This window comes from Caretta caretta, chromosome 19, assembly GCF_965140235.1.
Source record: "Caretta caretta isolate rCarCar2 chromosome 19, rCarCar1.hap1, whole genome shotgun sequence".
In the NCBI taxonomy this organism is placed as follows: Eukaryota; Metazoa; Chordata; order Testudines; family Cheloniidae; genus Caretta; species Caretta caretta.
Genome location: NC_134224.1, coordinates 2,880,853 through 2,900,242, shown reverse-complemented (window position 1 = coordinate 2,900,242; position 19,390 = coordinate 2,880,853). Strand labels below are relative to the sequence as shown.

General features: G+C 66.4%; 1 protein-coding gene across 2 annotated transcripts in view; it reads left to right on the top strand.

Moving 5' to 3' along the window:
- MAP7D1 (MAP7 domain containing 1) overlaps window positions 1-18,118 on the top strand; it is a 38,027-nt gene extending 19,909 nt beyond the window's left edge. The window contains exons 2-18 of one of the 2 annotated variants that reach the window (XM_048825707.2): window positions 612-1,679; window positions 2,264-2,332; window positions 3,599-3,762; window positions 4,253-4,367; window positions 7,612-7,722; window positions 10,507-10,629; window positions 11,454-11,599; window positions 12,150-12,286; window positions 12,530-12,801; window positions 13,204-13,387; window positions 13,676-13,856; window positions 14,495-14,599; window positions 15,263-15,316; window positions 15,766-15,829; window positions 16,360-16,477; window positions 16,730-16,926; window positions 17,391-18,118. In XM_048825707.2, the coding sequence (XP_048681664.2) occupies window positions 612-1,679; window positions 2,264-2,332; window positions 3,599-3,762; window positions 4,253-4,367; window positions 7,612-7,722; window positions 10,507-10,629; window positions 11,454-11,599; window positions 12,150-12,286; window positions 12,530-12,801; window positions 13,204-13,387; window positions 13,676-13,856; window positions 14,495-14,599; window positions 15,263-15,316; window positions 15,766-15,829; window positions 16,360-16,477; window positions 16,730-16,926; window positions 17,391-17,401 (3,119 nt within the window). In that variant the 3' untranslated portion in view covers window positions 17,402-18,118. The remainder of the gene's footprint in view (window positions 1-611; window positions 1,680-2,263; window positions 2,333-3,598; window positions 3,763-4,252; window positions 4,368-7,611; window positions 7,723-10,506; window positions 10,630-11,453; window positions 11,600-12,149; window positions 12,287-12,529; window positions 12,802-13,203; window positions 13,388-13,675; window positions 13,857-14,494; window positions 14,600-15,262; window positions 15,317-15,765; window positions 15,830-16,359; window positions 16,478-16,729; window positions 16,927-17,390) is intronic. The other variant, XM_048825708.2, reaches the window with a different exon arrangement.
- The last annotated feature ends 1,272 nt before the right edge of the window (window positions 18,119-19,390 follow it).

Genomic DNA, 19,390 nt, shown 5'->3' with positions numbered 1-19,390 from the left:
CCTCCTCCGCTGGGGCTGACCCCACTGCCCAGGCCTGAGAGAGCAGCACTGGGTGGCCCTTGTATGAGACGCATGGGGGCCCCCAGGGGCTGCCCCATGCCTGGCAGAGCTGGAGGGGGCTGCTGAGGGACTGGGGGGAGAGGGGTACTCGGGGAGCTGGGAGCGGGAGCCAGGCCGTGAGTCACAGGCCCTGGGGCTGGAGTGAGCAGTGTTCAGTGTCACTTCTCACATCCTGTCCTTGGTTCCTGTTTCGAGGCTAGAAGAGTCTGCGCCCATTGGGGAGGGCGGTGCCAACTGGCTCCCCTCTGCCGCTATGGCCCAGTGCAGATGGGCACCGCTGGCGGCCCCGTGGAGCCAGGACGATGCCAGGACGGGCCTGCCCGGCCACTGATCACCCTGGCCCTGGAACGCGGCTGGCAGGGGTTGCTGCTGAGTGAGGCCATGGGCCAGGGCGCTGGGGTGGGATGGGGTGGCAGAGCGGGGCTCTGGCACGCCGACCTCCCCCGATTCCTGCCCCAACATGGTGGAGATCTTCCCTGGGGCCCATGCGTGGGGCTGGCCTGGGCTCTGGGGAAGGATTGACCTTGTTCTCTTCTGCTTCTGTGTTTCAGCTAAAGCAGCAATCCCTTCAGGGCAGAGCGTCCCCCCCAAGAGTGACCAGCCAGCTCCTGCTGCAGCCTCCTCCCCGTCTACAGGAGAAACACTGCCCCCCAGGAGTGACTGGCCTGCCCCTCCCGCAGCGACCCCTATGGGAGAGTGCATCCCACCCCAGAGCGACCAGCCCTCCCCCCCTGCCACACCCACCCCTGTTGCAGTGACCCCTCTGGGAGAAGCCCCGCCCCCCCAGGGAGACCAGCCAGCCCCTGCTGCTGCCCCCCCACCTCCAGGAGAAGCCCTACCCCCACAGCGAGGCCAGTCAGCCCCTGCCGCTGCCCCCCCACCTCCAGGAGAAGCCTTGCCGCCCTGGGGAGACCAGCCAGCCCCTGCCCCCGCACCTCTAGGAGAAGCCTTGCCCCTCCAGCGAGACCAGCCAGCCCCTGCCTCTGCCCCCCCATCTCCAGGAGAAGCTCTGCCCCCCCGGCGAGACCAGCCAGCCCCTGCCTCTGCCCCCCCATCTCCAGGAGAAGCTCTGCTCCCCCGGCGAGACCAGCCAGCCCCTGCCGCTGCCCCCCCATCTCCAGGAGAAGCTCTGCCCCCCCGGCGAGACCAGCCAGACCCTGCCTCTGCCCCCCCATCTCCAGGAGAAGCTCTGCTCCCCCGGCGAGACCAGCCAGCCCCTGCCGCTGCCCCCCCATCTCCAGGAGAAGCCCTGCCCCCGCAGCGAGGCCAGCCAGCCCCTGCCTCTGCCCCCCCACCTCCAGGAGAAGCTCTGCCCCTCCAGCGAGACCAGCCAGCCCCTGCTGCTGCCCCCCCATCTCCAGGAGACGCTCTGCCCCCACAGCCAGCCTCAGCCAGCCAGCCAGCCAGCCCCAGAGACCAGCCAGCCCCAGTAGTTGCTCCAGCCCCTGTGGAAGAGACCCCTTCAGGAGCAAAGAGCCCTCCAGGAAATGCCCGGCTTTCCCCAGCTGCAGCCGCCCCCACGGGAGAAACGCTACCCCCCAGGAGCGCTGGGCCATCCCCTGCCACCGCCGCTTTTCCGCCACCTGCCGCAGCGGCCACCAGCCCCAGACCCAAGCAAGGTGCGTGCATCTCTGGGGCAGTGCTGCACAGGGCCTTGGGTACCTCCTCTTCTGCCCCCATAGCCCTGGCCCGAAGGGATGATTCCCGCTTGGCGGACAGGCCCAGAGCAGCGGGGCTGGGATGACCCGAGTGCCCGTGGCCGGCCCACATGGCGCCTGGGATCTCCCCATCGTGGGGCTCACTCACAGGAGCTGGTGCGTTGATCCCTGCAGCCGGCTCTGGGGGCTGAACCAGGCTTTGCAGGGACTGCCCAGGGCAGCTGGGGCCCGGGGCGGGTGTGCGGCCCCAGAGCGCCCCTCTGCAGGGATTAGCGGGAGCATCCTGGCCAGCATGGGGGCTGCGCCGGTCACGGCACGGAGCACCTGCCCGTGCTCTCAGGCCACGGTCCGGTTCCCTGGGCAGCTCTTGGCTGAGGCCATGTGTCCAGGGCAAAGAGGCAGCAGGAACAACCCTCATGGATCACACGTCGGGCGCCTTCCCCTCTGCCCAGCAGATGTCCCGAGCCTCCCCTGGCCGGCTGGCTGGGGCCAGGGTGGGGCTTCAGAGCCCTGTGCTGAACAGATTTTCTCTCTTCTCCCCCCAGGTGCCCAGAAACCTGAAGCAAGGCAGAGGCAGGCGAAGGAGCGGAGGGAAGAGCGGGCCAAGTACCTGGGTGAGGAGCCAGTGAGGCTGGCGTAAGCCCCAGGCCAGGCCCCTTGCAGAAGGGAGCTGGGGGAGAGGGCCGTGTGTGCGGGTGCCCTGGGCTCTGGGGACCTGTTTGTCTCTGGTGGGCGATGGGCACACGGCAGCGTGGAGAGGGCGCCGTGGGCACCAGGGACGTGGCCTGGATTTGGTTCTCCAAGGGGAAAGCGGGATAAAGACAAACCCAGTTAGAGGAGCTCTGCGGGTTCATTGGGAGTCTGATTAGCCGGGAGTCGCAGGATTAGCCCCGGGCGGTGGGATCCTGGCGAAACATGGTGCCCCTGCTGCCCCAGGAGCCCTGAGCGAGCCAGGGCCTCATGCTCTTGCAGCTCCCGGCAGTCGCACTGCAGGGCCCCCTCTGCGTCCCCACACAGCAGCCTCCTTGTCTCCCAACTATTTCCACCCTCATTCCCCCATTGTTTCCCTGAATATGCTTTTCAGGCCGGCTTCTCTACTCCCTTTTGTCCTGGCCCCGGGCTCCTCCCCTCCGCGCCCAGCCGTTGCTGCGGGTGCCTCTGCCCCAAATCCTCCCCCGACACCTGTGGCTCTGACTCCTGCCGTGGGCTTCCGCCTGCAGGGAGCTCGGCAGAGCCCAGCTCCTCTGGCCACCTGACCCCAGCAGCTGCACGGCCCCACCCTGCCCAGCTCTGGGCCCCTCCAGAGCTTCTGCTCCAGCACTCCCTGGGGGGATCTAAGCGAGCGGACGGTCAGAGGTGCTGTCCCAGGGCTTCCCACCCTTCCTCAGGCAGTGCCCCATCCCCTGCCGATCCAGAGTGGCCACTGCTCCCCCCGCTGCTGCCTGGCCAGTGTCCGGAGGAAGGGGGAAAAGTCCATCATGCCTGTGGCCAGCAACACTGTGCTGGGGGCTGCCTCCTGGGCATCAGAGCTGGGCCCGGGTGCCCTCCCCTGCCCTCCTTTGCTGTATCTGCCTGGGGCAGTGAAAGGGGGCCAGCTTAGATGGGGTGCCCATCGTGCTTGGCACTGCCTGGCCCCAAGAGCAGAGAGGCCCAGGACGGAAAGGGCCGTTTCTAGAGGCCCTGCACTGTCATGACTTAACTGGAAGGGCCGGGGTGGGGCGCTGCGGCCTGAGCCCAACCACCCAAGCCATGGCCCTGGGCAGGAACCCGGCCCGGGCAGGAACCCGGCCCAGCCTGGCCCTGTGGCGCAGGCCGGCCAGCTCGCCGGGGGCTGCGTGTTGCGGGCTCCATCCCCTCACAGCCGCGCTCTCTCTTGGCAGCCACCAAGCGAGCGCTGTGGCTGGAGAAGGAGGAGAAGGCCAAGGTGCTGCGGGAGAGGCAGCTGGAGGAGCGCAGGAAGCGGCTGGAGGAGCAGAGGCTGAAGGCAGAGAAGCGTCGGGCCATCCTGGAGGAGCGCCAGAGGCAGAAGCTAGAGAAGAACAAGGTGGGCGCGGGGATGGGGGGGGCAGCCTTTGGTTGGCATAAAACACCCCTGGGTACGAGATCTCCAGGCACAAAACAGGATGGAAAAACCACCCCAAACTCTCCAGCCCCTAGAAGAGTCACCCCAGGCCCCACCTCCCCTGTGCACCTGTAACCCCCACTGCATGCCCCACCCCGCCTCCCCTGTGCCCCTGCACGCCCCCAGCATGCAATTGCCCCCCAGCTCCCCCTGCACCCACAGACCCGTGTCCTGCACCTCCCTCCACAGGCCCTGGCAGTGCTGGGGGCGGCTGGCGACAGGTGCTTGTCCTGGCTCGCTATGGAGCCCACGTCACGGCTGCTTCTCCTTCCCCGGTACTTGTTTCAGAGCCAGCCCCTCACCCCAGCCCCCAACCCTGACCCCTCAGGCGGGGCCCCGATGCTGGGATGCAGCTGCAGGCTGCTCTGCGCCTACTCCCCCAGCCTCTCACCCCCTCCTCTCCTTGTCGCAGGAGCGCTACGAAGCCGCCATCCAGAGGTCAGCCAAGAAAACCTGGGCCGAGATCCGGCAGCAGAGGTGGTCATGGGCTGGCGCGCTGCACCAGAGCTCCTCCCGGCACAAGGATGGTGAGTCGGGGGCTCAGGCGCACGCCTGGCTGGGCACAAGCTGCCTGGGCTCCCCACTGGCGTGCAAAGATGAAAGGGGGGGATGTGGAATCCTAGGCCACGTGGGGCAACGGGCTCTCTGCAGCGGGCCAGGCTCTTCAGTCGGCTGTGCCAGGGTTCACCCACCGCAGCCTGCCTCCAGGCTGCTGCTGGGAATGGCCGAGGGAGGGGCTGGGCAGGTTTGCAGTGTCCAGGTAGGGGCAGGGCCGGGGGGATCCATCAGAACCTCCTTGCCCCTGAGCAGCTGCCTTCTGCGAAGCGGCACCAGCGTGGTAGCCTGCGACCGTCAGGGCCCCTCCCTCTGCGCCGGGTTGTCGCTCTCGGTGCCCTCGCCCTGTGTGTGGGCTCTCCGTGTTCGCATTGCCCAGCGGAGTTCAGTGGCTGGTGTCCTATCCGCGGGCAGGGGTGTTGGCGCCCACTCGCTCCCCGTCTCCAAAGCCGTGCCCCCGCCTGGCCGTTCCTGGGCAGCCCGCAGGAAGGGGAGTGACGTCGGCCGGTCGTTGTGACTACAGATCTGTGTTGGTGCCGTGTCGCCCTCTGTCTCGCTGGGAATGTGAGCATGTGTGGGAATGGCACGACGTTCTGGGGGCCCGTGCCGCCGTCACCCTGTCCCCGTGGCGCGGGCCAGTCGACGGCTGGTCTGCGTGTGCTGAGCTGGGGTTGCACAGAGCGCCATGCATCGCGTTCGCTTCGCCTTCCGGGGAGCCCCTCGCGGGCAGGTGGGATGGGACTCGGAGTCATTTGTCCCCTTTACTGCCACTCCCCCCGTTCCTGGGCACTCAGCTGGGACTGGCACTGCCCAGGGTTCGCGCCGCCTCCCCACAACGAACAGGTCTGAGCAGGGCCCGAATGGGGGAAGCTCTGCCCACAAACAAGCTCCGCCCTGTGAGGTCCCCTCTCCGGGTCGGTGGGAGCAGCTCCTGGCTCAGCCGCCTCTGCGTGCGGCTTCACCACGCCCAGGGCTCTGCTGGGCTCAGCTCCGCTTTGACTGAGGGGAAAGAAACCTATGGAGGCAGCTCCCCAAGCTGCCCACCCGTGGCACAAAAATGCAGCGTTGCTCCCCGTGAGTTGTGCAGATCAGGGACACGCCCCCACAACCCTCTCTGCTCTTCCACACGTGAGGCGTGAAATAGTGAACAGTGCTGGCATTGAAGTGATCCCGGCTGGGCCGCTGAGCGAATGGGGCGGTTCTCCTTGCCGAGCTGTGGGTGCAGGCTCTCTGCAGACTCAAGTAAATGTCTCTGCCTCATGTACACGCGGGCCATGTTTCTGGGGTTCTCTTTGCAGCCAGAGCAGCTAGAGGCTGGCTGTAAGGGGTGCAGGCCGAGGCACTGGAGAGGCAGTGGCATGAGAGAGGTGGGGGTGCCTGCTGGCTGAGTCCAAGTCCCGTTTGTGGGGGAACTTGGAGGGAATGGCTGAGTTTAGTTTGTTTCTACTGGGAGCCGTCGATGGAGCTGGGTTCACAGGCAGGGTCCTGACCTGGGAGAGCTGGGCCCAGCCCCGGCCCTGCCCCAAATTCTGACAGGTGCTTGAACAGTCTGGAGCAACCCAGCCAGCTGGGGACGCCTGTCACTCCGACTCGCTGCCCTCTGGTTCCGGGGACCCCAGCATGGGATGCCCCGGATCTGATTGTCCAAGAGGCTGTGCAGCTCGCAATGGGGCAGCCCCCTTGGCGTCTCGGGCCAGCTCCGCCCATCAGCAGCTGCTTTTGCAGATTCTGACCCTAGGCAGTCTGGGGGGAAAGCCCCTTTTTGCTCTTAATTTTTTATTATTTTTTTTAATGGTTCTTTCCCAAGCAATGAACTTGAACAGGAGATTCTCCCGCTCCCCCCGGCCCTGTCTGACACCCCATCCTGCTGCAGGGGTCTCTCACATGCTGCCAGGCTCCCTGCTCTCAGTGGGGCGTCGGGATGCGCAGGAGGTCTGCTCCATCGGGCTCGCCTGGCATCTAGGCCAAGGGCGCCCAGACCTGCCCCACAGACAGCCCTGGAGCCCCGGCCTGAGTGCCATGTCCCTGCCTCAGGGCTCCGCTCTGGCTGCCAGCCTGTGCTGCTCAGCAGCTGCTGGCTCGGTGCAGAGGAAGCCCCAGCTCCCACCTCCAAGGCGTGGGGCTGCCTGGAGCACTGTGGGACGAAACCTTCCCAGGAACTCTCCTCCCAGCCGTCCCATGGCTGGTCCCTGGCTGGGACTCCTGGCAGTAGCCGAGCTGCTCTCCCTCCCCTGCACCGCCCCGGGAGGGCTGACCCCAACCAGGGAAAGCTGCAATGAGTTAGATCGGAGCGGGCAGTTCCACCCTGGGGCAGCCCCTCGGGTGGGCTGAGCCTGCCCTGGCCCATGTCTGAGATGGAGGTTAGTCCCCAGCCCGTGGCACTCTGATGCAAACTCCCACCGCGCCATGCGATGCAATGAGCCGTGCTCAGAGAGGGCCGGGCCTGGAGCAGGACAGGATCGAGTGGCCACTGGTGGAGTCGGGGGGCTGGGTTCAGTGTGTATGTTTGGGGGGAGCCTGTCTAGTGCCTGTCTAGTGCCCCCTCTCGCACGCCCCCCCAGCCTCCTCTCCAACCAAACTCTGCTGGCGCCAGCTACGCTGTGCAATGGGGCTGGGATTCAGGAGAGGTGAACTGCCCTTTGACCCCAAGCTGGAGTCCTCAACCAGCAACTTCTGAGCCCATCCTGGCACCGCCCCTGCTCCTGGCAGCCTCCAAGACCAGACACAGACCCGGCTTCTCAAGAGGCCCAGCTGTACAGGGCCCAGGTGCGTCGTCCCAAAGCACCCAGCCAGGTCCTGGAGGAGGAGGTCCCTGTCTGATGAGCAGAACCACTCTCGGGCCGGGCCAAGCCAGAGTGCCGCGGGGCAGTGATGCTGTTCAGCGCTCCCTCCGGCCGGTGCTTCCCCTGGGCAGAGCGTCCAGCACCTCCGGTGGATCCCAGCAGCTGTCCTTGTGTCTCCTACATGCTGCTCCCAGGGCTCTGTCTCCTGCCTGCGCTGGGCTGCTCTGACACTGCCCCCTCCACCCCTGCAGTCCTGTGCTGGGAGCAGACCTGCTCCTGGAGCCCCGGCCTCTGCCCCAATGCCCACAGCCCCGCCGAGGGGAGCTCCATCCTGCCACTCGAGGGGCGCACGATGCTGCATGCCTGCATGCAAGGTTCCCCCGGCTTCCAGCCGCCGTGACCTTAATGCCCTTGTGTCTTTTCCCTCCTTTAGGTGCGAGCCGGTGCTCAGTGTCCGCTGTTAACCTCCCCAAACACGTGGACTCTATAATCAACAAGCGGCTCTCCAAATCCTCCGCCACTCTCTGGAACTCTCCCAGTAGAAGTAAGAGACCTTTGCCTTTCCCACCAGTGCATGGGGCCAGTGGGGAGAAGCAGCTGAGGGAGCTGACCCCAGCTCCAGCCCAGCACTAGGGAGATGCCCCTTTGAGTGCCAGGCAGTGCCCATCCCCCCCAATCCCTGCCCTCGCAATGTGCCGCCCATGGAGAGGGGAGAAGCCGTTTGCTGTTTTTTCTTGCAGGAAGAGCCAGGAGCCCGCAGGCGTCTCCTCGCTTGCTGGGCGAAGCATCCTCCCCGGCCTGTCAGCGTGGCGCTCTGCCTGTGACCCAGGTCTCCAGTGGGGAACCAGCCGGTTCTCTGGGGAACCCCCCATGTTCGGTGGGAGCTGAGGCCATGTTCGGGCATCGCCCCCCACCCTCGGCAGCTCTCACTCAAGGGAGCCGGGGGAAAGCTGCACAGGGCCGGTGAATTCAGCACCAGAGGGGCTGGTGCCAGACGCACTGGGGTCCTTGCTGCCCCTCGGGTGGGGAGTGGGGAGGGTGAGCAGGCCGGGTGCTTGTGATGCTCTGTTAGTGTGACTGGCATGTGGGGCACCTGGGGTTGCATGTGTGATCCGGGGGGAGGGGGTGGGGATGGCGCTGCTGTGCTCAGAGCATGGGGTCACGGTTGGGCTGCCAGCAGCTTGGGCTCCATCGGCTATGGGGCAGGGTGGGGGGGTTGCTGAGGGATGGCGCCTTCCGGACTGCTGGCCTACAGCTGGCCCGTCCCCACCGCAGTGCTCAGGGGGGAGGGGCTAGCTCTTGGTCCGGCTCCGCCCCGCCCTGGCAGCATGGGCCATGGGGGCCTGGCGGGTGGAGCAGGAGTCTGTATGCGCCGTGCCCCTCCAGACGGGCTCCTAGGCAGGGCGGCTCGCCGCGAAGAAGGCTGGCAGTGCCAGGCCCATGGCCGCTGCCTGCATGGGCTGCCTGGCTCTGCAAGGAGCTTGCTCGAGGAGCCGGAGCCCTGTTCCCAGCCCCGCACCGCGGCTCCCCGAGCCAGAGGACTATTTATAACCCCCGAGCTGCTGTTCTGTTTGCCAGTTGCCTAGTGATGAGAGTTTGCAGCCCTCCCCTGCTGCGGAGGTATAAATAACCCGAGCAGCTGATGGGGTGGTGACTGGCAGGGGCAGGGCTGTCTGAACCTGGCTCAGCTGCCCCACGGGGTCTGAGGGGAGCTGGCTCTGCCAGGGGGTCAGCTGTGAGCGGGCAGGCTGCAGAGCTCTGTGCCAGGGGCTGAGCTGCCCTCCAGGCCTGTGGGTCAGGGCCCAAGCAGCAGGTGCTGCAGCTTGCTAAACCCCAGGGCACATGAGGGTGGGGGTCTGGGTCTCGGGGCTCAGTGGGACAGAGGTACAGCTGACCCCTGAGTTCAGGACTTGCTGTCTCCAGGAGTGTGATGGTCTGAGCCCAGGGCCTGACCCCGAGGAGCCATGGGGCTGTGTTAGCCAGGCGTGGTGCCAGGGGAAGGGCTGGAGAACTCGGTGTTGGCGGTCCTTGTCTGGTGCCCCCCTTTGTCACTCGTGTCCCCAGTTCACCCGACCTGGCCTGGAGGGTCTTTGCTCCCCCCCATGAGAGGGATTCCCAGGAGGGGTGCTGGCTCGTGGCTGAGGCTGTTTTCGGGGTGGGGGTTGCAGTGAAGGGACAGATGGATCCCAGCAGGGCCCAAAATGGGGATGGGTAGGGGGAGACTGCCAAGGGCAGCACATGGTCCTGGAGCTGCGGTGTCAGCCCTGTGGAGTCGTCGCACTCGGAGCGTCGGCCCGCGTGGCTGAGCAGGTGTTCGCCGTCCGGGGGCTGAGCTGGGCCCAGGGTCCATGGGGATGCCAAAGCCAGTGCCCCCTTCCCCCACAGCCGGAGTGATGCAAGCCATGGGTCTAGGCCCAGAGCTGGCCACCACGGTGTGCAGAGGCCTTGGGGATGAGTGCCCTGCCCAGCTTTGGGGAGCTGGCATGGGCAGTGCCTATCCCGTTGTCATCCTGCTGCACCGTTGCCGGCTGGTCTCCTCTTACTGTGTACATTGGTCTGCCCATCTGGCCCCGATTTCACTGGGGCTTCCCCGAGGCGAGTGCCAGGCTGGGGAAGGTGCTGGCTGGGGGCAACCTGGGCAGCAGCAGAGTGAGCTATCCTAGTCCTGCCCTGGAGGGGCCTCAGAGCAGCAGGAGAGAGGGCTTCATGCTTGGCTCAGTCCTTGGCCCTCTGCTGAGACCGGGCTGCGCGAGAGGGCGGCTCTGCAGTGGACAGGCAGGGCCTGGAGGCTCCTTGCCCAAGCTGGCGGCATGTTGCCCTGGCCCCTGCAGGGCGATTCCCCCTGCACCCCGGTGGATAAGGAACTGCAGGCCTGCCGGGCTCCCATCCCTTCCCATGCCGTGTGGGCTCTGTGGGATGCCCACCGGGAGAGTGGCTCAAGCAGGGCCCACAGGCTGGGGTGGGGGAGAGCAGCCCTAGGGAGGGGGCTGCTGGAAAGGGTTCTGCCTAGCTGAGCCTCTCCAAAGGTCTTGCAGGTGGGACTGCTACCGGGGGGGTGCTGGCAGGCGTCCGGGGGCACCGGGGCCCTAACCCAGGCCCGCCGTCACTCGGGGCGCTCTCCGTGGGCTTGGGTAGGCGGAGGGCTTGGGGTGTCACTGAGGCTTTGAACGGGCTGGCAGCAAGGAGGCCTGGGAATGGAGATGGTGTGGGAGGGGTGGGTGTTTAGCCAGCTGGTGCCAGCATGGACCCAGGGCCTGAGGGTGGGGGCGCACCTGGGCCTGGAGAGGTGCTAAGGTCCCCCTCCCCGAAACTCTTATTTCTTTGCCAGACCGGAGCTTGCAGCTGAGCCCCTGGGAGAGCAGCATCGTGGACCGGCTCATGACGCCCACCCTCTCCTTCCTGGCCCGCAGCAGAAGCGCTGTGACGCTGGCCGGCACTGGCAAGGAGCAGGGTAAGCTGCACCCCGCGGGGCAGCCGGGGGCGCGTGGAGCAAGGAAAAGCCAAAGCCATAGGGCTGGGCAGGGGCTGGTCAGCACGAGACCTTGTCCAAGGAGGCGCCTGGTGACTCAGTCCGTGACAAGCTGAGGTCAGAGATGCAGCCAGCCGGCCTTGGTTCTCCAAGCTTGGGGGTGGGATGGGGGAGCAGACAGTGCGTTTTGGGGCGGGAAGTGGCTTCTGCTGGGATCCTGGGCCCTGCAGAGCAGTACCTGGACCCCGGGGAAGGGCACACTGACAGGGGAGGGCAGCTGGGTGTCTCTGGAGGATGCTGGGTCTCTGGGCGCCTGTGCTGGGGGGACAGTGTGGCCTTATGGTAACCTGCCTCTTCTCTCCTACTGCCCCCCTCCCACCCCGCCTTGTACTGTCCTGGGCACGTCTGCACCTGACAGCTCCTTTCTGGTGACCCAGCCCTTGAAATCTGCTCTGGAGACCATGGGCCGGGGCCGGTCGCTCACTTACTGGCCCCTGGGGCTGGGCCTGGCAGGGTCTCTGCTCTGTTGGGTTTGTGCCTCTCGGCTTTGCATGGCTGGGGATTATCCCCCAAGGGTCTGGCTCCCCGCCCCCAGTCACTACACCAGGGTGCCCTGGGCGCTAACGCTGTGTGGCAGGGGGCTAGTGGTCTCAGCCCAGTCTGTCCCCAGGCCTCTGTTCCTCTGGAGACCTCCACATGCTGGGGTCCCCCCACTCCTCTGGAGGAACAGCCCTGCAGCCTGTTGTCTGATGATCCCTGCCCCTGCCAGGGCGGCCAGCCTGACCGTGTGTGCTCTCTGCCCCCAGCGGTGCCGGTGTGCCCCCGCTCCGCCTCCACCAGCCCCCTCAGCCCCTGCAACAACCACCGCGTGCAGCGTCGCTGCTGGGAGTGCCGCAGGGCGGTGGCCAGCAGCCCGGACGTGACGCCGCGCCGGAGAGCCGAGTCCTCGCCCGTGAGTGCTGCCCTGTCCCCGAACACAGCTCTCCCTAAGCACAGCCCTGCGCGGGAACCAAGCGCATCTCCAGCGCCTGGCTCCCCTGGGCCCCGGGCTCTGCCCCCTCGTGTCTGGGGGATGGGGTGGTTTGTCGGGCAGGACCCCGCTGCAGCCAGCCCGTGACGGGCGCTGGCCAGACAGCAAACCCAGCAGGAACAGATCACATCGCTGCTGCTGCCTGCCGCCCACCAGCCAGACCCGACCAGCCCTCGAGGGCCTGGCCAGCCCTTAGTGTCCCCTGCAGAGCAGGCCTTGCCCCTGGGGGGTCTCAGAGCTGGCATTCGGGCTGTGCCCCATAGAAACAGCCCAGTCCTGAGCTGCTCCCAGACCCTGGGCAGATCTCTGTGCCTCAGTTTCCCCTCTGTACCAGGGGGTGACAGCCAGGGGACTGTGAGAGATTCGTGTGCTCCCAGCCTTGGCCCCATCTCGCAAGGAGCTGGCAGGTCGCCAGCCCCTCGTTATCATTCTCCCTGCTCCTGGGCTCTGATTTCTCTCCTCCCCCGCACAGAAGAAGAAGGAGAAGAAGGACAAGGAGCGGGAGAACGCCAAGGAGCGGAGGGCCCTGTCTCGTGAGCGGGGCCTCAAGAAGCACCAGCCCCTGCCCAGCAGCCAGCCCAGATTCCCCCGGCCCACCGTGGACAGCAGGTCAGGAGCTGCCTCGGCCTGAGCACTGTTAGCCACTCCACAGCCGACTAGCCGAGAGCCATGGGGCCCTGCCAGCGATGCTGGGATGCGGCCTGCCTGGGCCCAGACCGGGGGGCTCTGCAGGGCCCTTGGCCACTGCTTCAAGCTGCGGTGGTGCCAACTGCAGGGCCACGGCGCAGTGGGCAGGCTCAGGGTGGGGGCATCCGCGGTTCACCTTACTACTTTGTTCCTCTTCGTTCACAGCCCGGGGCCAAGGAACCGGCCCTCATCGCCTGCCACCCCCAGGCACCAGCCGGCTTCCCCCAGCCCAGGCCTCGGCTCTCCCCACAAGCCCCCACTGCCCCGCAGCGCCCACACCTCCCGCAAGGGGCGGCCCAGGGCCAAGGAGGAGCGCAAGGAGCGCGAGAGCCAGCTGAAGGCGCGTGAGAGAAAGGAGGAGGAAGAGGAGAGGGGAGCGGCCTCCCCGGCCCCACCTGACACCCCCAAGACTCCTGGGCCCGCTGAGCAGCCCCCAGGTCTGAGAACACGCACCCTGATCCAGCCCCATCTCCCAGAACCCCCGCCGGCCCCTCGCAGGGTCAGGTGGGAAAGGGGCCCCGAGCCAGCGGGCATCTGCTTCCAGCGCTCGGGTGTGAGCGCGGTTCTTCCTGCATCAAACAGCTTCACGCCTCCCTGCTTGGGAATGGCAGGACTAGTGGGTTGGAGGAGGGTGCTGGGAGCCAGGACCCCTGGGTTCTATCGCTGGCCCTGGGGTGGGAGGGAGTGAGAGCCAGGACTCCTGGGTTCTATTCCCGCTCTGTGAGGGGCGTGGGGTCTAGTGGTGTAGAGCAGGGGGCGTGGGCGCAGGACGCCTGGGTTCTGTCCCTGCGGAGGAAGTGGGTGTGATGAATTTGTTCGTGACACTGTGCGTTCTGCAGGTACTGCTGCCCCCTCCGGCACCCCCAGCCCTACGCCGGCTCCTGCCACGCCTTCGGGCAAACCCATGGCGGGCACCACAGACCGGGAAGAGGCAGCCCGGCTCCTGACAGAGAAACGCCGGCAAGCCCGCGAGCAGCGTGAGCGTGAGGAGCAGGAGCGCCGGGAGCAGGAGGAGCAGGAGAGGTCAGTGGCTCAGCCCCGCAGGGTGGGGGGCTCCTCTGTGCCTGCTGGGATCCCCCGCCGTGCCCAGGGATGGGGAGGCAGCGCTCACCCCACTGCCAGGGGCCCCGATACCCCGCAGTGGGCCTAAGAGGGGCCTTTGGAGCTTGGCACTTGGGGCCGCTGACTGTCCGCAGGAGCAGACCCCGCCCTGTGCCCCATCCGGCTGCCTTGGGAAGCCTCCACCGTCTCGCAGGCCGGGCAGCTTGCGGCGGTCAGGGGGCAGGGGGACTGAGGTGCCGTGTGCCATAGGCGCCAGAGGGAGGAGCAGGCCCGGCGGGAGGCCGAGGAGCAGGCCCGGCGGGAGGCCGAGGCCCGCCGGCTGGAGGAGGCGCAGAGGCGGCAGCAGGAAGAGCGGCGCCGCCAGGAGGAGCGCCAGGCCGAGGAGCGGGCCCGAGCCGAGCAGGAGGAGATGGAGCGGCTGCAGAAGCAGGTGCAGGTGGCAGAGTGGGGCGGGGGGTGGGCACGTGGGGCGTGGAGGAGGATGGGGGGCGAGAGGAGGGGAGGGACGGCGAGGGGCAGGATGGGCACAGGGCGGCACGTGGGGTGGGCAGGGCGGGGGTGACACAAGGTCCGGGCCCTGGGCACAGACACCCCCCCCCATGTGGGAGGGAGCCACGTACCTGCCCTGCCACCTAGTGGTGGAGAGAAGCACTAGTGGCCTGGAATTCCCACGCAGCAGCTGGTGACACCTGGTTCTTCCCCGGCAGGGGGCTGTGCCAGGCTGTGCCCCAGCTGCCCCCACAAGCCTCCAGTGCTGGCCCCCCCGCCGTTCCCGCCTGCACTCCCCCCACAGCACTGCCGGTGCCCCTCACTCCCAACCCGCACCCCCCGCTGTCCCAGCCTGGGCCTGGCTCCCGGTTGTGTTACCCTGTGCCGTCCCCGGCAGGGCCAGAGCTGTGCCCAGGCTATGCACACAGGGCGGGGTGCGGGGGACCTCCTCTGGACACTCGCTCCGCCTCCCCGGGGTGATGGCTGGCGAGGCCCAGCGGTGGGAAACGGCCCCTCCTGGCGGGGCAGGGCCCTTGCCTGTGTGCTGACCCTGGGGGCTGGCTCCCGCGTGTCCTGCAGAGAGAGGAGGCGGAGGCGCGGGCCCGTGAGGAGGCCGAGAGGCAGCGGCTGGAACGGGAGAAGCATTTCCAGAGGGAGGAGCAGGAGCGGCTGGAAAGGAAGAAGGTGAGCGGGGAGGAGGGGTGGGGTGCACAGGAGGGTGGCGGGGTGCATTGCAGGGGAAGTGAGGCCGGGTGGGGCAGAGAGCAGGGGAAGTGGGGCAGGGTGGGGGCAGAGAGCAGGGGAAGGTGGGGGTGGGGTGGGGAAGTGGGGCGGGGAGAGAGGGGCAGGGTGGGGGCGGAGAGCAGGGGAAGCTGGGGGTGGGGAAGTGGGGCAGGGTCGGGGCGGAGAGCAGGGGAAGGTGGGGGTGGGGTGAGGAGGTGGGGCCGTGTCGGGGTGCAGGGGTGGAGCCCAGGAGGCTGAGCTGGTCCAGGCGGAGTTGGGGAGGGGGAAAGGGGAGCAGTGGTGCAGGGGCGGTAGGGCAAGGCAGAGCCCTGGGGACGGGGAGCAGCACAGTGCAGAGGGTGGTGCCCGGGCGCTGCACCGATGGCAGCTGGGACTCTGGGGAAGCGCTCAGTGAGCTGCCGGCTCAGAGCCCCTGTGCCCCGGAGACCAGGTGTGAGGGGGGCAGCTGCCAGCGCTTTCCCCAGGGGTGTCTGCCCCTGAAGCCCACACTGGGTTAGCCAAGCAAGGTTGGACCCATCGTCCTGTGGAGCCCCGAGCCCAGCTGGGCCGAGTGGGGGGTGCCAGGCGAGGGCTCTGGGACTGACCCACCTTCTCTCTCCGCAGCGGCTGGAAGAGATCATGAAGAGGACGCGCAAGTCAGACGCGGCCGATGCCAAGGTGGGTACCTGTGGGTCCGGCGTGCCAGCGAGCGCCCAGCTGCACGTGGGGCTGCCCATCCGGAGGCCCTGCTGGTGGCCATGCCACGCAGTGATGGGCTGGGGGGGAGGTTCTGGGCCCAGCCCCTCCTGGTTCTTCGGTGAGACCCTGGGATGCCGCATGCCTGACCTCTGTGCCCAACCCTGCTGGGCTAGGGCTGCCGGAGGTGGTGAGTGGGCAGGGGCCAGGGCTGTGGAGGTCACTGCCCCCATGGGGGCTATCAGGCTGCCCCACATCCCAGCAGCCTCTGGGATGGGCCTGGAGGAGTTGGGGTCTCTCCCTGGCTATGCCTGCTCCCCCTCAGCATGGGGTCCCGGCGGCAGGGGTCCCAGTGGCTGCCAGCCCAGGCCTGTCCCGGCCCCTCCGCTGGGCCTTGGGACACAGCTCAGTGCGCTCCTCTCCCTCTGCAGAAGAAGGAAGAGAAGAAAATGGTGAATGGGAAAGAAGCCAAACGGGAGGCTGACACCAGCCCAGGTAAACGCCGAGCCTGGGGCCTTGCAAAGCTGCTCCCCCCACCAGGCTTGCATGGGAGAGCCCCGGCCCCAGCCCACCTCCCCACCCTGCCCTTCCAGGCCACACCCCCCTTTGCTCCGTCCCTGCCCCTCCGGGCCGCATACCCCTGCCCCTCTGGGGCACACCCCTCTCCATCCCCACCCCGCCCCTCTGGGCCCCGAGTGGCACACCCCCACCTCCCTCGTCCGGGCCTGGGCAGCACACCCCACTACACCACCCCTCTGAGCCCAGGCATCCCACCCCTCCACGCCCCAGACCCGTACACACGAGGCCAATCATGCAGGGCCCTCCCATGGCCCAGCCCGCCCCACTGGCCCTGTGAGACATGCAGCCCAGACCCACAAATGGCACACACCAGGTCTCCCTGGCCAGGTCTGTGTGGGATGCCCACCCCACACTGTCCCACAACCCTACCCTGCTGGGCCTGAGCATCCCACCCCTCCTGGGGTCCAGGCCGGGTGGGACTGACCCATCTCTGCTCCGATCCCCAGGCTGTGGGAAGCGAACAGGGCCGTTGGCGAAGGAAGAGGAGCTCCCTGAGTCAGAGACACCCGGCACAGAGAGCCAGGGTGTGCGGATGGACCCTGTCCCTGAGGGGCCGCAGCAAAGGTATCTGCCCTGGGGGGAGGCACCGGGCAGGGCAGGGGGGAGCTGGGACCACGCCGGGGGCGGCTGGGAGAGCCCTGCTCCGGGGCCGGGGGGGAGCTGGGACCACGCAGGGGGCGGCTGGGAACCCCCAGCCCTGGGGCCAGGGGGAGCTGCAGCTCTGCAGCCTGTGAGGGTTGGAGTGAGGGGGTTGGGGGCTGGGCTTTGTGCACCCCCCTTCTGGGCTCACTGCAGCCCCCCCATTTCCCCTCACAGCCCCCCCAGCAAGGACGCAGCGCCCCTGGTGAACGGTGTGCAGCCTGGCAAGCACGAGAACGGCTTTCCCGGCAAGGAGGTGGGCCAGGGCGTGCTGGAGCTCTCTCCGCACAGCGACAGCGTCGACCCCATCATCCCCTTCGGGGACAAGGAGCCCTTCCTCAAGGCGGCCGTCGTCAAGCCCCCCCAGGTCACAGGTAGGAGCTTCCCCTGCTCACCCACCCAGCCCCAGCCAGCCCGCTCTTGCCGGAGCTCGCGCCCACCCTTCATGGATCCTCTGCATGGGCCCAGCGGGGGAGGGGGGTGTGGGGCTCAGTGGGGAGGGATAGAGCCCCAGCAGGGTGGGGTTGGGGGTGGCCCAAGCAGGGTTTGGGGGAAGAGGCTCAGCTTGGCCCTGGAGCAGATCCTGGCAGAGCGACAGCATCAGCCTGTAGAAAACCTGGGCAGCACAGGGGCCATCCCCTCCTCCTGCCACCCTGGCCCCTTCTGTCCTGGGCCGTCCTGCGGGGTCACCCCCTGCCAGTGCGGCCACGGCCGCCGGATGCTGTGCGCGGAGCCCCAGGGCGGGCACAGCTCTGCCCGCTGGCCGGGCTGGCAGGCAGTGTCCGTGAGCCACGCTGGCCTAATCTGCCTCCCCCTTTCTCTCGCCCTCTCCCCACAGAAGTGCTGTGAGGGGCAGATGCGTCTCCCTGGGCAGAGCGCCCCCTGGTGGCCTGCGCCGTGGCTGCCATGGTGCAGGGGCAAGGAGAAGTGCCAATTCCGGACTTTCTCACAGAACTATAGCTGTTATCAGACGAAAAACCACGTCACTCCCACCTACCGCCCCATGAAGAGGATGAACCGGGCAGGGCAGGGGGCCGGGACGTGCCCCCCTCCCACCAGCCCCAGGGACTCTTGATTTCTCTTTTTGTTCGTTTTTAACATGCACCTTATCAGACTGACACCCCTGCCCCTCCTAGCGGTTCCCACCGTGCCGCCCCCCCCCCCCAACGTGTGATGTAATAATGTAGTTATTTAACTTGCTGGGGACAGTGTATGTGAATAATGTAAATAAAGCTCCGTGTGACATCAGGGATGAGCGCCAGGCCCAGCTCTCTCTGTGCAGAAGGCAGGGCCCATCCCGCAAGCTTGGAGGGCGCAGGAGGCTGGCACTGGCCGGCTGTGTTCAGGGGTCTAGGGTTTGAGCTCATTTAACCTCCCGTAGCCGGGCCCAGCCAGCTGCTTGGTGCCACTCTGACCACTGCCCCCGTACGACGTGCTATTTTCCTGGGCCGCCACGGGCGCGGGTGTCGGTGCTGTGTGTGTGGGAGGGGGCTGCCGGGGCCGCGCCCGCCTCGCTCAGTGCCATTGTGACAGTGTTATGCATCTGAACAATAAAACGGAAGAGCCGCCCCGCTTCCGCGTCTCTGTGTGCGCTCCGAGCCCACCGGTCGGCCCTGGCCCCTCGCTGTCTCTGCCTCCTGCTCTGGGCCGGGAGGCGACAGCGTGGGCAGAAGGGAGGGCTCGGGATTCTCTTACCGTCTCCAGCCGGTGACGTCAGCGCCTCGGACCCGAAGCTGGAGCCAAATGCACACGGCCTCCCCCTGCCACGCTGAGCCCAGTGCAGGGAACCAAGGGTCAGCCTGGCCTTTCCCAGCCTGTCACCCCTTGCTCTTTCATCTTCTAGCTGTGAGAGATGGTGCTGCAGGGTCTGAGCTTTCCTGCTACATCGCCGCTGCCGTCCAGGAGATGGCAGCAACCTTTGTGCTCTTTATTCTCGCTGATGGGGCGTGAGATCCCAGCAGGCCCTGTCTTCTCTCCTAGTCAGCTGCCAAAAGGCACTCCCTGGTGCAGCTCCGCTCCGGAGCACTGACAGGGGCCCCAGGATTAGCTACAGGAGACTGAGCCCTAGCCCTGGTGCAGCTCCACTGAGCGCAGGAGGTGCCAGAAAGGAGCAGAGCAGGACCCTGGAGCTCCATCCAGCAGGAGCTGAGGCACACACCCAGAGCCCATTTTCCAGCCCCTGTGGGAACTGTGCAGCTGCTTCCGTTTGCAGAATTCGCAACTCACCGAATTGTTTGGTTTTGTGAACTTTTTTTTTTTAGATCGTAACATTTTTATTGAAAAATGTTCCCGAAATTTTCCATCCACCTGAAAGCCTCTAAACCTGGATTTAATATTTCAAATTTCCCTTTAAAATGTAAACATAGGATTTAAATTGAGGAGAAGGGAGGCAAGTGGGTTTTTGATATTGAATTTTTCACAAAACCCAAACCTTCCATAAAGAACAAGTTGCTTGCACTTCTCCCCATGCCATAAGCAACCGCCTGCCTCTACCCCTGCAGCCCACATGGGGAGAGATTGGAGTTTGTTAGTTCTTTATGACTGAGAGTTTATTACAAATACCCTGTAGCTATGGGCCCACCCACAGCGTAGTGTGTCTGTGTTCAAAGCCCAGCCAGGCTTAGGATCCCTCTGCTATCCAGAACTTCCTCTTACCTGCAAGGCCTGTTTGTTATATGGAAGGTCTCTGATTATCGGGAAAGCTGGTCCTAGCACAGTGAGCCCGGTGGTTGGGGATGTATTGTAGACATCCTGCTCTCGCTCCTGGCTTGGTGTGCTTTGGGGGATTGGGACTGGCAGAGCAGTCGGCGTTGTGCTAGCCAGATGCCTATGCTGCCT